Genomic DNA, 15883 nt, shown 5'->3' on the forward strand with positions numbered 1-15883 from the left:
AATTGTTTTAGTGAATTTTCATCTCTTCACAAAGGGACTTGTCATATTACAGGAAGTTGGTTCCTGCGGTTTTCTTTAACAAACCATTAGTAGCAGTGTTACGAACCAAGCTTAAACGATTAGTCGATCTATAAACAAAAAAAGGACCAACTGTTTTTATAATTGATTAATTTAAGCAAATTAAGCAAAATGGCAGGAATTAATCATAACTCATTTATTTATTTCTGTTTATTTGAATAGGGACAGATACAAAAAACATAGATTATTACACAAAGAACAATCCGATGCCTGTATCACAGTGTTTATAGCCATATATATATATACATATATACATATGCATACATAAAATTCAATTCACTCAATTCAGTTAATTGAGAAAATAATCGGTTGATTAATTGGTAATGGATATAGTGTAGTTGCAGCCTTATTTACAGTAACTCATTCTTTACTGGGTTTTGGTCTCAAATAGAACATTTGTAGGTATTTAAAGTCACTTTGTGGAAATACATTAGCAAGAAAGGATTTTATTTTAAATAAGCTATGTTCCAAAAAAGAGAGATTCTCTACAAGGGACTGGACTGGATCCACAGTTTTGGATATGATACATTATTAGCTGGATTTTTTTCTTAACACTTGACAGACAAAATCTTGTAAATTTAAAAAAAAATTTCTCCAAAAGTATCTACAGTAATGCTTTTTGATCCTGTTCATTTTCAAGCCAGGTATGAGAGTGAGAGATTACGCAGGATAGCGCGGCAAGAGAATATTTGTAGGCAGGGAAGGGTGAGAAGTTTGGGCCCCTTTCTGTCTGTCCAGAGTGTTTAGCTTTGACAGGACGAGTATGTGTTATTGCATTGACTTTGTCTGTCAGCATTGGTTAAGTAATTCATCTATCAAGGAGAAACTGACCGTCATCGTTCTAATAATATACTACGCAAATAACTAATAACACGCTCACAGATGGAGACAGACAGACGGACGGACAGACGCATACACAAACATCAAAGGGGGGATCAGGTTGTACCTAGCTCTGTGTGTGTGTGTGTGTGTGTGTGTGTGTGTGTGTGTGTGTGTGTGTGTGTGTGTGTGTGTGTGTGTGTGTGTGTGTGTGTGTGTGTGTGTGTGTGTGTGTGTGTGTGTAAAAATATCTTTTCATATCCTGTCCATTATCTCTCATATACAACACTGAGTACACACTTGTGTGATCTGGAATATCAGAGGAGATGCCAACTCTGTAAAATGCCTTGATCTGTGGTGGTTCAAAAAGCCACTTTTCAACCAGAATGGTTTAGATGGTGACTGTAAGTAAACCCAAGCGCTGACATGGCTTCGCTTGATGTCATAACGCTAGAAGTGACTGATAGCAGATTTTCACGCAAGGCGCACACATCCTCCTGGCACGCTCAAAGCAGGGCAGATAAGAGACTGCAGGGCAGCAAGGCTGTTTGTCAGTTAGCCATATACAGAAGTGTCTAGTACAACTGAAGCATACAGTAATTGAGCAAGACACTGAATCCTCGCCAGCTCCAGGAGTGATTTTCTATACCTGACGCTCAGAAAAAAATGGACAACAATTCCATGACAAATAGCCAAAATAGAAAAGTTTTGGAACTTTAACTTGAGTTTTGTCTTTTCATGTTTCTCAGTTTGACTAAATAAAGACGTTACATTAGTGAGAACCGTTTAGAGGAGACTGTTAACTCTCTGAGATGGATTGCATTTTCACAGTTACCCTCCCAACCCTCAACCCTCCTCATGCCCATGCTTCTATCACACAGGAATGCATACACTGGTGTGTTTTCACTCATATTGGATCGGGAGAAAAATGTGAGACTTAACAAACCATAACACTATTAACACAAGTAAGTTTGAAATTATGAAAACCAGCTTTTTAGAGTATACCAAATTAAGTTAAGCATTTTACCAAACCCTTTAGATAATATGTTTATGAAGTGAGTTATGTGTATGTTGACGCTCATATCTAAGATGTCTGTGTATATACTGTGTGTTAAATTGTATATACATATGTGCCTGAGGTTGATATGTGAGTATCCATGGTTTCATACCTAGTGTATGTTAATGGCTCTGTATTGTGTATAGGCAGGGGGGTTTGGTGTTATGTATGATTTCTGTGCTTGCTTGTGAATGAATCCAGGTCAAAGGTGACATGGGACAAATTGAACATTTTAACAGTGTTTCATCACAACCTCAAACAAAAACTCTACATGTGAAACTTTAGTTATACTTTGTTGCATATTTATTTAGTCCCTGTGAAGTCAAACTGTGGTGGGCTTTACAGATCCTTACATAACCCAGTAATAGATCTCTGGGCCAGAGGGATGTTTTTATCGCCTGAAAGAGGGTTCAGGAAGTTTCAGTTTATGTGTGTGTGAATACATTCAGGACGCTTTAAAGCATACAGACACAAACACTTAAGCAAGGTGTGTGTGTGTGTGTGTGTGTGTGTGTGTGTGTGTGTGTGTGTGTGTGTCTGTGTCACAGAGAATGTTGACCCCAATACATATCTGGTTCCTCCATCATGTCTTTTGCGCGTGCTGGAGGGCAGTCAGCGCAGAGACAGAGTGCAGCTGATATACATACTGTATCTGATTTCATTATTTCGTGTGTGTGTGTGTGTGTGTGTGTGTGTGTGTGTGTTTGCCTGCGTGTGTGTGTGTTTGCCTGCGTGTGTCTGTGTGTGGCCAGCTGGCATGGTCCTGTGCATACATTACCACTTTAGACCAAGCTCACCATACCAGACTTTAAAAGAGATGACATGAGCACAAGAAAGAGCACACACAATAAAGAGTTTATGTAACAGCCTTGTACAGTTATAGCACGCGAACACAGTTACAAGTCATCCTTGGCACATTAAGTTAACTTTTGTGTAGATTGTCCAATCTGAAATGTCCATACACATACATATACACTACCGGTCAAAAGTTTGGGGTCACTTAGAAATTTCCATTCTACTCCATTACAGACAGAATACCAGCTGAGATCAGTTGCATTGTTTTTCAGGGCAGCATTTATATATATATATATATATACTACTATCAGCGGAGGATGGATATATATATATATATATATATATATATATATATATATATATATCTATCCTCTGCTGAAGGTGATAAAGCTGGCATTCAAGAGTATAACTATGTTTATCATATTCATTGTGATAGTAATTATGTTATATGTAAAACTCTTTATCAACAGGTGAGTTCGTGGGTGACGTGGCTTATCCTGACAGCAGGGTCCATGGAGGAGAAGAGAGAGGTTTTCTCCTATCTTGTCCACGTCGCTAAATGCTGTTGGAACATGGGGAACTACAATGGTGTCATGGAGTTTCTGGCTGGACTCAGGTGGCACACACAGACAATAACTCAAATATGCTCATAAACAATACACACAATTATTTTTTGTATTTTGTAAAAAATAGCTGCTCACACAGAATCACACCTTTCACCAACTGACATTTGAGATTTTTTTTGTTCTCCAGGTCCCGCAAGGTGCTAAAGATGTGGCAGTTTATGGACCAGTCAGACATCGAGACCATGAGAAGCCTAAAGGACGCCATGGCTCAGCACGAATCTTCTTCTGAGTACAAGAAGGTTGTGACAAGAGCTCTCAATATCCCAGGATGCAAGGTGGGTTGCTGTTTATTTAAGTTTGGGACGTTTGGTAATGCAATGGTCTAATTGCACTATAATACTTAATACTATTTCTTTCTTATCTGACCACTGGAATTAAACAAATTGTAGTACAGTAAATAATGGGATGTGTTTTTCTCTGTCCTGTCCCTGCACCATAGGTGGTGCCATTCTGTGGGGTTTTTCTGAAGGAGCTGAGTGACGCCTTGGATGGGACAGCAAGCATCATCAGCCTCAAACCAACTGTAGATAATAATGAGGACTCAATAGAGGTACAGTAAACACTCATAAGCATTCACAAACCAACACACATGTCATGGAACTGACTCCAGCAGTAAGAATCAGACATCATGTTAGTATAATTCATCCTGCTTTGTTTTGTCTGTCGTTCTGTCTTTAGTTTGCGTCTGACTACAGCGGTCAGCACAACTTCATGTCGCGGTCTGGTCCAGATGGACTACACGTCCCAGAGAAAGAAGCCACTGTCAGCAACATCCTCCAGATTATCAGGTACACTACATCCTCGAGAATGTTTTTTTTCAAAAAGTAAAGACTATGAAGTGACAATGTGTCTTTCTTTTACTCACCATTTTTGCTTTGATCTCAAATAAATTCTGCTCTGACTTTTCTCTTTCTGCTCCTCAGATCTTGTAATCGTAGTTTGGAGGCAGAGGATCCTGATGAGGCATCCACTAGTCCCTCTTCTACTGGTCCATCCCCTGTGTCCAGAAACAACTCTTTCAGGGACCGCTGCCGCAATCAGTCAGTACCCCTTTTTTCAACTCTGGAGCTCATACAAAATGAGTGTCTTACTTAGGGATACCTTAGAAGGGTGAATGTTTTCTGTAGCTGTAGCGTCTTGTTTTAATGTGTTTGAATGTTGGTAGAGCAAGTATTTTTTTTTTTTTATCTCAAATCATTTTCTGTGATCTCTTACAGTTTGTTTGTATGGTTTAATTTTTAGTAATGATAAACCTCATCTCAATTTGTATATCAGTATAATGTACACCGTATTACTTTATGTTAAGGCACCCTATTTTTACATTTTTTGGCGATCCACTCCTTTAAGGCAGATTGGAGAGATTATATTGTTTTGCACTGTAACCCTCCCTGCCAAAGGTCTGTTTCCAAAATTGTGTTCTTATTTTCCTGTTCGTTCACAATGACTCATAGACAAAGTAAAAAAAAAAAAAAAAAGGTCTGTCATATACAGATTTATATCAGAACTATGAATAATGCTGAGCTGTGAACGATTGGCATGGCTGGATTCTTACTTCAGAATGAAAACACTAATTTCTGTGCCTTTGCGAGGCTTTTGTGGACATGCAACCACAGCAGTCTCTCTTGGAATAATAAGACAATTGCTACGTAACAATTTAAAAAGACTAAAGGTTAAATATTTTAGTGGTTGTATGCTGATTGACGAACATTTCATGGGATTAATTAAACAACATAATACAAATACAGTGCTTTTCTTAGATTGGATTGTGTGGTCTGCACATTTATTCCACATTCTTTTACAAAAAACATCTTGTGTTTACGAAAGACAACTGTGCTAGTTGTCTTTCATCAACACACGATAGTCTTTTTAGAAGAAACACATTTTCAGATTGTTATTGAGATGAGGCGATGGTCACATAAACCCCTGTGTCACAGAGATAAAAGATAACAGGTTAGTTTCCTGTCAGGACAGGAAGGAACCGAGCTCTGGTACTTTTTAGCACGCTGGTGGCAGGTAGCTCAAAGCACAAGATGGAAGTTGGACACTAACATACAATTTTATGTGAAACTTATTTCATTTCAAACTTGTCCTGTGGTGTTTGTATTAAGGAAACCTGGTTTATCTTCTCAGTTTTTTTGGACAGTTTTCTCTGACTGAGTTATTATTTCACATCAGAGCGCAGGATAACAACTTTTATTTAATTTTGGCTAGGAGTATAGTCTTCATTTGTCTGTACTGGGATACTGATAAATATTATATTTCCTACTCAAAGAGGTTTAGGACTTATTTTTCTGTGTTCCTTATCTTTTCCACTAGCGTCCCCTTTTTGCTATTTTTCTTCTAACTTCTGTGTAGAAACCTGTCTGTCCGCTCTTTATTCGACTCACACTTCCTCTGCTCCTTCTTTGTCCCCTTCTCCCATTCTAGTTCCCATTCGTTTAGGACACCGCCAGAATCAAACCATGTCTTGTAAGTGGTTAGAAGAGTGTCAGTAGTTTGAGTGTGCTGCCTAACGCCAACGTGGTTTAACTTGCAGTCAAGGAACGTGCAATGACAAATGCATGATGCCTTTTTTGCTTGTTCAACTGATGCATTACAGTACAGAGTACATTCCGTGTCTTACAGTAGATGCAGGTAATTTCTTACTTTTGACCGGACCTCAATTAATTTCTTTTTAAATAACTGATTTAACCTCATTTGCTGCAGTACTTGAAATTAAATGTAAAAACAGTTTTACAAATTCCTGTGGAAATGATTAAAGTTTGAAATTCACATAAAAAAAAAAAATGGTTTTCAAACTTTTTTCCCGATCCCACACTGAATCTCTGCTCTTGAAACCCAACTTCTACCCATCTTCAGATTCACGGTGGGGGACTTGTCGGATGTAGAGGGCGACTTGTCGTCTGAGCCGGTGGTGAAAGAGGCTGAGTTTCAAGGGACGGAGGAGACGCACAGAGCTTTCAGCCATGGCACTGAGCTCATTCCCTGGTAAACAGCACATACACACACTTAGGCACAAACACACATAGATAGCTCAACAGACCATTCACACTTTTTGTGTTTTTTATTTTTATTTTCAAGGTACGTGTTGTCGTTACAACCAGACGTTCACCAGTTTCTGCTGCAAGGAGCTACAGTCATCCACTACGACCAGGACAGCCACCTCACAGCTCGCTGTCTGCTGCGACTACAACCTGACAACACAACACTCACCTGGGGTAAACTGTCACAAAGAGTGTTCAGTATATTTTAAAAGACATGGGTATCTCTCCTCTGCTGGGAACCGCTTGTCATTAAGTTTGCCATTGATTAATCAATGAATCAGTTATTTGTTCAGATATGTCAAAAATATGAAAATGTAAACAAATCTGCTTATACAACTTTTCAGTTGAACTTACAACCTTGTTGTCTGGGGTTTGTGTTGGCTGTTGTTGTAAATATCATTTCCAGCAGTGAGACCATTTACCATTATGTTTTAAAGATAATTGAAATGTGTTTATCCACAGTAGGTAAGCGCCATGTCTTTTGTAACACAAACAGTTTTAACTGGTTGTAAATGTTGCACAAGTGCTTAATTTCCTATGCCTTTACTACATTTCATACATATCGTAAATGTGCTGATTTATGGCAGGTAAGCCTCAGAGCGGAGGGGCTGCCCCTACAGAGCAGCCACTGGGATTAGGACAGACTGTATTGGCAGGACTAGCAGAGGGCCTGTTGGACCTCGGAGTGGTGAAGGTTTGAAAATTGTATTAGTGTGTTGTACTGTATAAGTTTAAAAAAAAAGATGTCTTTAGCTTTTTCTTTAAGTTCAAATTGATACCATTATTTCAGATATGATCATTTACTACTCAGAATTCTCAAATTTACATTGAAAACGATATTGAATTATCTTGTAGGATTGGAAATCTCTTTTTGCATTTGAATAGCATTTGACAGTCACGAGTTAGATTGCACTCATAAAACTGTGTTTATCTGAATGTACAGGCAGTGTTCCTGGGTCATCAGGGAGTGGACGTTCATGCTGTATGTTTGCAAAACAAGCTGAGCCAGATGATGGTGGAGGAAAATGGTCTCAGCCTCCTCTATGGTCTCAGTACCACCGACAACAGGTTGGTGCCTTGTTACCACCAGCGCCCTGCTTCGAAATCCACTTTTTGAACACTAATGCATTGTCACACTGGTATGCCGATGTTTACTAAATATTTCAACTAATCTCCTAACCACTGCCACTAGACTCCTGCACTTTGTGGCCCCCAACCACACGGCACAGATGCTCCATAAAGGCTTGTCAGAGTTGGTGAATGCAACCAGAAAATTAAAGAAGTTTCCTGACCAAAGGTTGCAGTGGCTGAGAAAGCAGTATGTCAGTTTGTATCAGGTAAGCTCTGAACTGGATGTTTCCTTGACAATACTTTTCTTGAAGATATGCTTGTTTCCCCCATCGATGTATGCTTGGATTTAAGGTAGACCATAGGTGGTATAGGATAAAGTGAAAGCAAAGTATTATTGGTGTTTTTTTCTCTTTTTCTTCATTGTGCTTTAAATCTGAAAGCCCAAACTTGTCCCTAAAATATTTTGAAAGAGCCTCAAAATTCCAAAGAGCCTGAGGAACACTAGCCTGGGAAAACCCTGGCGAACTTCTGGCAAATTTGAGATTTGCTCTGTAAGTCAGTCTGGCCAAGAGCCCATTCAAGCCCATTTCCAATTTTTCCAAATCGAGGCACCAATCACAACCGTTGAGGCGGTCTTTACACGATGACGATAGCACAGCGACGGCGAGCAACTTTTTGTTTACATTCAACATGACGGCCACCGGAGCGCAGCAACCCGTTGATGCCGCTGTCGCTGCTACGTCACCCAGATCGTTGGTCTGATTGGTTGAAGGACTATCTAACTGCGCCCAAAGGCATTTGAGCGGCGTCCGTTGGTGACGCCCCTTTGGAAATGGACTGTGAATGAACCTTGCCCAGACACCCTCTGGTGTCAACCGGGCTAGAGGAACACTGCTCATCATGTGAAATAATGCCATTAGTCATTTTGAACAACTTCCATTTTCTATGGTCATAAAAATAGAAATCCTCTGTGTATGTCTATGTGTTAGGAGGATGGCAGGTACGAAGGCCCTACACTTGCTCATGCCATTGAGCTGTTTGGTGGGCGGAGGTGGAACATGGGTACAGGCGGAGTGGAGAAATCTGCTGCCCAGAAAAACAGCCCTCTGAGCATCAATGATAAGACCAAGAAGAAGAAGAAGGTCCTCGTCAGGGTCAGTACATGTGCAAGTTGTTGTTGTGTCTTTGACACTACATTTAGCCGAGACTCTTATCAACAATGAGTGAGCAGGCAAAACTTCAGTGTGTTGCAGGTGCAATCTGCTGACTGGGTTTCCACCATCATACCACTGTTTTGACATGTTAGGAGCTTTTACAGAACTCCCAGTTTTCTGCAGTTTTCTGTTCTGTAACTGTTCAGTACACTACACATACAGTATGGCAAGCCTCTGGCCCATTTCACAGTTCATTCTTGAGCTACAGTATCTTGTTACAGCTACAGACTCACATATATAGTTTCTGATACTGAATAGTTCCTTGTTTTTTAACATTTGTGTGTTTACACACCCAATACAGGGAGACAGTGGGGATGCCACAGATGACGAGATGGTTTCCAGGAAAACAAGGAGCTGTAAGGAGGGATTGTATCGAAACGGGCCGGAGTCTGACAGCATCGACCAAGAAGATCCAGGTGACATTTTACGGAGCTAATTCAAACAAATAATCAAACATCTGTAGAAGGATATGCCTAGGAAATGTATTATATTTTAATAACCCACAAGACTACACAAACCTAATTTCAAAGAAAAAAAAACAATCTTCACAGGACATTTCCTATGACACTGTGTTGTCTGTATGATTTGTATTTACCCTCAGTCCTCTTTGACTCCATAGAGGACAGCTTCCCTGGACCATTTTCCCTCTCATCCAGTAAAAGTCCTGGATTGCTAGCCTCTTCTTCCTCCTCCTCCTCCTCCTCCTCCTCCACCTCCTCCTCCACCTCCTCCTCTTCCAGCATGGCGGGGTCGAACCATTCCCGCCCGCAATCCTCTCCGATCCTCTCAGGAACTGCCAAGTCACAGCCAGGGTATGTACCGTACTGTATATGAGGATAGGAAGTGTGAAAGTCTGACTAAAACCTGAAACCTTCCTTTTTCAGTCAGGTTAAATATGTAGCCTTTTGTCTGTGGGTTGTAGGGCATGGAGCAGCAGGTCGTGGCACGGTCGAGGTAAAGGCTGTTTCAAAGGCTTCCAGAATCTCATGATTTCTGACAGCTCGATGAGCTTTATCGAGTTCGTCGAGCTCTTCAAGTCATTCAGGTAGATACCGAAAATATGTCTACTACACTAGATCCTTATGTTTTTTTACATTGTTGGTGCACTGTAGTATCAGTGGAGTAAGATACTGTCCCTAAAGCTGAGATTCACATACAAGCTTGGCAGACTTAATTTTAAGCTTTAAAAGTTTGTTAAATATGTTTCAGTTTGATCTGAAACTTTGACCAAACACATTTTTCTGGTTATACTGTATGTAATCATCCGACATTCAGTAATGGCCTAAAGCATTGATATACAGTATGTACATTGCACATATTCTGTGTATTTCTGCCATCTCACTCCCTCCTCTTATATAATTATTGTGTTCTTATCAATAGCAGCTAAAGGCAGTATGGTAACACAAATTCAACAAATGCTTCTCGAGGTTATCGTGCCCATGTCTGTGTAATATTTAGCTTTTATTATATTTTTTCCTGTCAAATGAAAGGTAACAATGTTTTGCTTTGATAAGCAGTGGATTATTCACATACCAGTCCTCCTACATTTCTTAGATTGTAGTTTATCCTCTCATCTGCTGCCCATCAGTTTTTCCTTTAAAATTCCACACTTGCTCAACTAAAACGACTTTGAGTTCGTGAAAAGCGCTATATAAATTAAATGTATTATTATTATTAAAGCCATGCAGAGAAAATGGAAGTGCAGTACTTGAGCAGATCAGCTTCTCAAAAATCCTGCTTATTTTTTTAGCCATCTGACCATTGTCTGTCCAGTGGCTAATTGACAACCCTTTAAGCTCTTGCATCAGTTTGTTATCAAGGACACTGAGACAAACTCATACTCATGACATCTGCCTTGGCAGGAAAACAAAATATTACAACAACAGAGGATATGTCCGATGAAAGTCTGAATTTATTTGTTATTGGGTGTATCTGTGGTGTGAAATTGGAGTAAAATCCTAAAGTAAACTGCTTGTCAGTCTAAAGTGGCTGAAATGGGACTGTGCCGTTTCCTCCACAGTATCCGAAGCAGGAAGGACCTGAAGGAGTTGTTTGACACCTTTGCTGTCCCCTGTAGTCGTTCAAGTCCAGAGTCTGCTCCTCTCTACACCAACCTCAGCATAGACGACAAAGACACTGGGCTACAGCCAGACCTCGGTAAAAGAACAAACCGTTACATTCTTTTATTTATTGCCAGCTGTCAAAAATAATGTGAACCATTGGATCTCCCTTACTTTTCGGCTAATCTCTTCCCTTTTTTCCAGACTTATTAACCCGCAACGGTTCTGATCTTGGCCTTTTTATCCGGACGAGGCAGCAGATGTCTGACAACCAGAGGCAGATCTCAGATGCCATTGCAGCAGCCAGCATCGTGACAAACGGGACAGGAGTGGAAAACGCATCACTAGGCGTTTTGGGATTGGCTATTCCTCAGCTCAACGACTTCCTAGTGAACTGTCAAAGAGAGCACCTGAGCTACGATGAGATTCTCAGCATTATACAGGTAGAGTCTGAAGCCTAGAGGGATGAAAAACATGTAAGAACCAATGTAAGGACAGCACTTTAAAAAAAAAAAAACTGGAAGGGAAAGGGACTGTTGATTAATAATGGTAATTCATTTTTTTATGCTTTTCTCTTGCAGAAATTTGAGCCCTCATCAAGCATGAGACAGATGGGTTGGATGTCATTTGAAGGCTTTGCAAGGTATAGTAAAAGCAAAATTTAAAATACATTGCATACGGTATTCAAATTTGTTTTAAATGTACAACATTTTGATAAACATACCAGTGATTGCTTGCTAATTGTAATTAGTGCAATCGGGCTGAACAATTTTGGGGGGAAATCTAATTGCGATTTGTCTGCCAGATATTGTGATTACGATCCGATTTGCGATTTAAAAAAAAAAGTTTAGCTAAAGTTTAATATTCACTGTGTAACAGATAAAAGATATTGTGGAGCATAATAACATGAGACACCATCAAAGCTGCTCTTTATTCTTATGCAAGGATGAAAACATACCGTAGATATGGATTGCCAGCAATAAGTATTTTTCTTTATAAGTTATAATAAGTTATAATAGTACTTTCCTGTAAACTTTTTCCTTTCCTTTTTTTCCTTCTACGGTCATGTTGAATAAAAAATTAATGAAAAATCCACTGGAAATAGCACATCTCTGTAAACAATCTGTGATATGTAATATTATTCCAGCATTTATCTTATGAAAAAACAGTAATAATAATAAAAACAGCAATAAAAAATGTTAAACCAGATGTTACACCAAACACAACCAAATTCAACAAAGTATTGCACATTTGAATAATCGGGGTCTTTACGATTAGCTAATCACATTTTTCCAAATCGCGATTTTGATAAATAGCATTATGTAGTATTATCTAACCATCCCTCTCTCCATACAAGGTTTCTGATGGATAAGGAGAACTTTGCTTCTCGTAATGAGGAATCCCAGATGAACCCGGAGGAGCTGCAGTACCCTCTGTCCTACTACTACATTGAGTCTTCTCACAACACCTATCTGACTGGACACCAGCTCAAAGGAGAGTCCTCTGTTGAGCTCTACAGTCAGGTAAGTGAGCCTTCCGCCTATTTGAGCCGTACTTAAGGGTCTTCTGGACCCATAACTCCTATTTTGCATGATCGTGACATGATCATTGAATGTAATTTTTCACCAGGTGCTGCTGCAAGGCTGTAGGAGCGTCGAGTTGGACTGCTGGGATGGAGATGATGGCATGCCAGTTATTTATCATGGACACACGCTTACCACTAAAATACCCTTCAAGGTTAGAAATTACATTCAGAAAAGAGATGTCCATTGATTTGAAAAAAGAAAAACAATCTATCACAGGCTCTTTTTGCTTTCTGCTTCATGTCAAATGTTACCACAACAGAGCCATATCGCCAAAACACAGTAGTACTGCTGTTTGATGCATTTATTTTGACAAAAGTAGAAAGGCAGAAATTCCGTTAGTTCCATCAACCAAACAAACATTTTAGAACACATATCAGCTGATCTCAGTTCACCAGCTGGTTGCTCTTGAGGGAAATATCGATACTATTTCTTTTATATAACTAATCAGAGCCCTCAAACACCTGTATGTTATTTGATGATAAATGTAAGTGCTGTTTGAGTAAATCTCATTAGTATTGGTTTCCATAGAGTTTAATTGTTTCATTCATATTTGATTTGGAGCGCTGTTTCTAAGAATGAAATCTCTCCCATGATCCTCCAGGATGTGGTGGAAGCAGTTAACCGGTCTGCATTTGTCAATTCGGACATGCCCGTCATTCTGTCCATAGAGAACCACTGCTCCCTTCCACAGCAGCGCAAGATGGCTGAAATCTTCAAGGTATGACCGCAGCTATGTCAGAAATTCAGACATCGCACAAATATAGATAGAACTTTTCTGTGTTAGTTTGTTTTTCGGATGGTTAGTTACAGAGCAGTTTGTGTGTATGACGAACCAGTCAGATCAAATTTGCTGCTATTTTTCAGTTAAACTACAGATCCCATAATACATTCTTTTTAAGCATTTTAAAGTGGCTTCGAAATCCACACAAGTGGAGTTTCATTGGACTAACACTTTATAGATAGTTTTTGTAAGCACACACGCTCTATTTTCAGGAATACCAAGCTTTATGTTGTTATGTATGTTAAAAAAGTACACCTACACCTTCAAGTAGTCTAGTTTCTGGTACAACCACATTCCTCCAATTGGGAATGTTTTCTTCAGTGGCACTTGTGTCAGCAGGTTGAGCAAGAGTAGAACTCCACTAATTCGTTTTCGATGCCCAGATTTTCTCAGCTGCTGTGGGCATTCGAACTGGCGATCTCTTTTCTAATCTTCAGGCTACAACTGTCCCTTTTTTATTGCTTTATTTTAAGTTGTCTACTCAAAGCCCAGATATGTGGGTACGACAGATACATCATGGAATGTCATTGTGCTTTCATCTAACAAAACTTCCCAGCCTCCTATCCTCCCTGGAGACTAACTTCTGAGTGGCTTGATGAAAAAAAATTAAATAAACTTTCATGTTGAGACAGCTCTACTGCCTCTGGCCAGCTTACGTCCCCATGGGCTTGTTTATTTGCAATGTTTTGCATTGATAAAAGCACTTTTACTTTCCTCTCCTCTCACCTCACATTACATTCTGGTCTGTACATGACATAATTGGACATCATTTATTGACAGTCTGTCTATCACGTTTGAATATTTATCCTGTAGACGGTGTTCGGGGAACGGCTCGTGACTCGCTTCCTCTTTGAAAGTGACTTCAGCGATGACCCTCACCTGCCGTCGCCACTGCAGCTGCGGGGGAGGATCCTCCTCAAGAACAAGAAGCTCAAAGCACACCAGGCGCCGGTGGACATACTCAAACAAAAGGTCAAAAAGGAAGAAAGACATCCTGTCCACACTTGTATAAACATTTACATAATTTATATTTGTCAGGTAGCATTAGTGCATTCAATATTTAGCAGTGTTAATTAGAGTGCTGTCACATAAATAATGGATGCTAATGTACTCAAATGTACACCTCATCACAACATTTTATACTCAGTTTACCTAGCACACATCATTTGCTTCAGTATATACACACTATAGATTCTCTGCAGATAGGAGCTTGTATATTTACAGGCAATGGGTAGAAATAGATCATATGTCAGATAAAGGATATCTTTGTATATATTAGGTCTTTATTTTTATTTTTTTTTACATGCACTCACTTTTACAATATTTTAATCATTTTTACAGGCTCACCAGCTGGCCCACATGCAGGCCCAGGCTAGCAATGGGTCACCAGCGGTTACTTCGCCTGGAAACCACACCAATGAGGAAGAGGAAGAGGAAGAAGACGAGTATGACTATGACTATGAGTCTCTATCAGATGGTAAGGAGAACTGCAATGGGGTTTATGATCCCTGGAAAACACATTTTTAAGCACAAAAAACTACCACAAAAAATCAACTGAAGATTTCCATGGATTCTCTGGTTAAAATATCACATCAATTCTATTTATATTCTTATGTTGTACACCTTAAATCAGTTTTTGTTCACACTTTTATTCTGTCTTTTTTTTTTTTTCAAAACACTCAAGTCTTTCTTTACGTTATCATCTATTCTCACTCCCTTCCTTTCCTATTTGATCTTGCCTGTTTTTCCACATAGCTGATGTCCTCACAGCCTCTACTGCCTCATATGGCCTTGAAGGTAAATGCACGGCTCTGATGCGCCTCTCTATGTACCAGTGTTTCCATCTAATTTTGTTTTGTGGTGGTAGCTGTTGGTCTTTCACTGATTCATTTTAGTTCTTGATCATCTTTGTAGATTAGTATCTTAAATGGCTTCTCCAAATGCTACATTTAGATTTTGACCCTGAAATTGGGTTTTAAGGGGAAATTATGGCTCCTTATTGCAAATGTACTTGCTGTGGTTGTCTATCATTGCAGAATAACTATGGAGGAAACACTGGTATGTAGATGTGCACTAGTGATCTGCATCGTTGCCCGTATACTGTAACAGCTGCTAGCTTTCTGCTTTTTGCGGACGTCAGGTTATTTTCTGATGCATTGTAGCATAGCCATCTATCGTTCATGGTAAGCTGCAGTTCAAATTTTAATCATTACATATTATTATTATATCTGGGACCCAGTAAAAACTTAAAATGATTCTATCTAATCCATTTGATAGTAAAACATATTCTGGAAGTTGTGTTGTTTGACGGTTTGAGCTATAATTAATGTGTTAACACTGAGGATGACCTCTGCTCAGTTACAAGACATCCTCCCTCATTCTTCAATGTAGCTCATAAAATAAGGACAACTATGTGTGTTCTTCAGTACAGACGTTAAGACTGCTCTACTTTGTAGTCGCTATTATTCATAAAGCTTTTAGAATCACAATAGGGTGGCACCCAAGCAAATGTATCACTGCTAAATTGCTAACAATGGATGCTTCGCGACGTCAGGAGTGTTTGTTATGATGTACACTTGTTTCATCACCACTATGTAAGTGCAAGTGTAAGTTATGCAACATGCTTAACTATCGGCTTGCTCCAGCATTTTTTCTTGTGGCTTTGTTAATATGCACTTTGTGTATCCATCATCCAAAATGACTTTTATTTTAAATCAAATTCTGTCATGGACACAATGTCTAGAGTAATCTG

General features: G+C 39.4%; 1 protein-coding gene across 5 annotated transcripts in view; it reads left to right on the forward strand.

Annotated features, from left to right (window-relative positions):
* plce1 (phospholipase C, epsilon 1) overlaps nucleotides 1–15883 on the forward strand; it is an 80892-nt gene that overhangs the window by 52652 nt on the left and 12357 nt on the right. For 2 of the 5 annotated variants that reach the window (XM_078278561.1, XM_078278562.1), the window contains 24 exons: nucleotides 3220–3365; nucleotides 3503–3650; nucleotides 3815–3925; nucleotides 4054–4163; nucleotides 4299–4415; nucleotides 5803–5844; nucleotides 6235–6363; nucleotides 6457–6593; nucleotides 7007–7113; nucleotides 7363–7487; nucleotides 7612–7756; nucleotides 8480–8644; nucleotides 9006–9120; nucleotides 9324–9516; nucleotides 9627–9749; nucleotides 10725–10861; nucleotides 10969–11207; nucleotides 11346–11407; nucleotides 12122–12287; nucleotides 12394–12501; nucleotides 12952–13068; nucleotides 13945–14103; nucleotides 14473–14608; nucleotides 14887–14928. In XM_078278561.1, coding sequence (XP_078134687.1) covers nucleotides 3220–3365; nucleotides 3503–3650; nucleotides 3815–3925; nucleotides 4054–4163; nucleotides 4299–4415; nucleotides 5803–5844; nucleotides 6235–6363; nucleotides 6457–6593; nucleotides 7007–7113; nucleotides 7363–7487; nucleotides 7612–7756; nucleotides 8480–8644; nucleotides 9006–9120; nucleotides 9324–9516; nucleotides 9627–9749; nucleotides 10725–10861; nucleotides 10969–11207; nucleotides 11346–11407; nucleotides 12122–12287; nucleotides 12394–12501; nucleotides 12952–13068; nucleotides 13945–14103; nucleotides 14473–14608; nucleotides 14887–14928 — 3079 coding nt within the window. The remainder of the gene's footprint in view (nucleotides 1–3219; nucleotides 3366–3502; nucleotides 3651–3814; nucleotides 3926–4053; nucleotides 4164–4298; nucleotides 4416–5802; nucleotides 5845–6234; nucleotides 6364–6456; nucleotides 6594–7006; nucleotides 7114–7362; nucleotides 7488–7611; nucleotides 7757–8479; nucleotides 8645–9005; nucleotides 9121–9323; nucleotides 9517–9626; nucleotides 9750–10724; nucleotides 10862–10968; nucleotides 11208–11345; nucleotides 11408–12121; nucleotides 12288–12393; nucleotides 12502–12951; nucleotides 13069–13944; nucleotides 14104–14472; nucleotides 14609–14886; nucleotides 14929–15883) is intronic. The other 3 variants (XM_078278563.1, XM_078278564.1, XM_078278565.1) reach the window with 3 other exon arrangements.

Source organism: Sander vitreus, chromosome 21 (assembly GCF_031162955.1).
Source record: "Sander vitreus isolate 19-12246 chromosome 21, sanVit1, whole genome shotgun sequence".
In the NCBI taxonomy this organism is placed as follows: domain Eukaryota; kingdom Metazoa; phylum Chordata; class Actinopteri; order Perciformes; family Percidae; genus Sander; species Sander vitreus.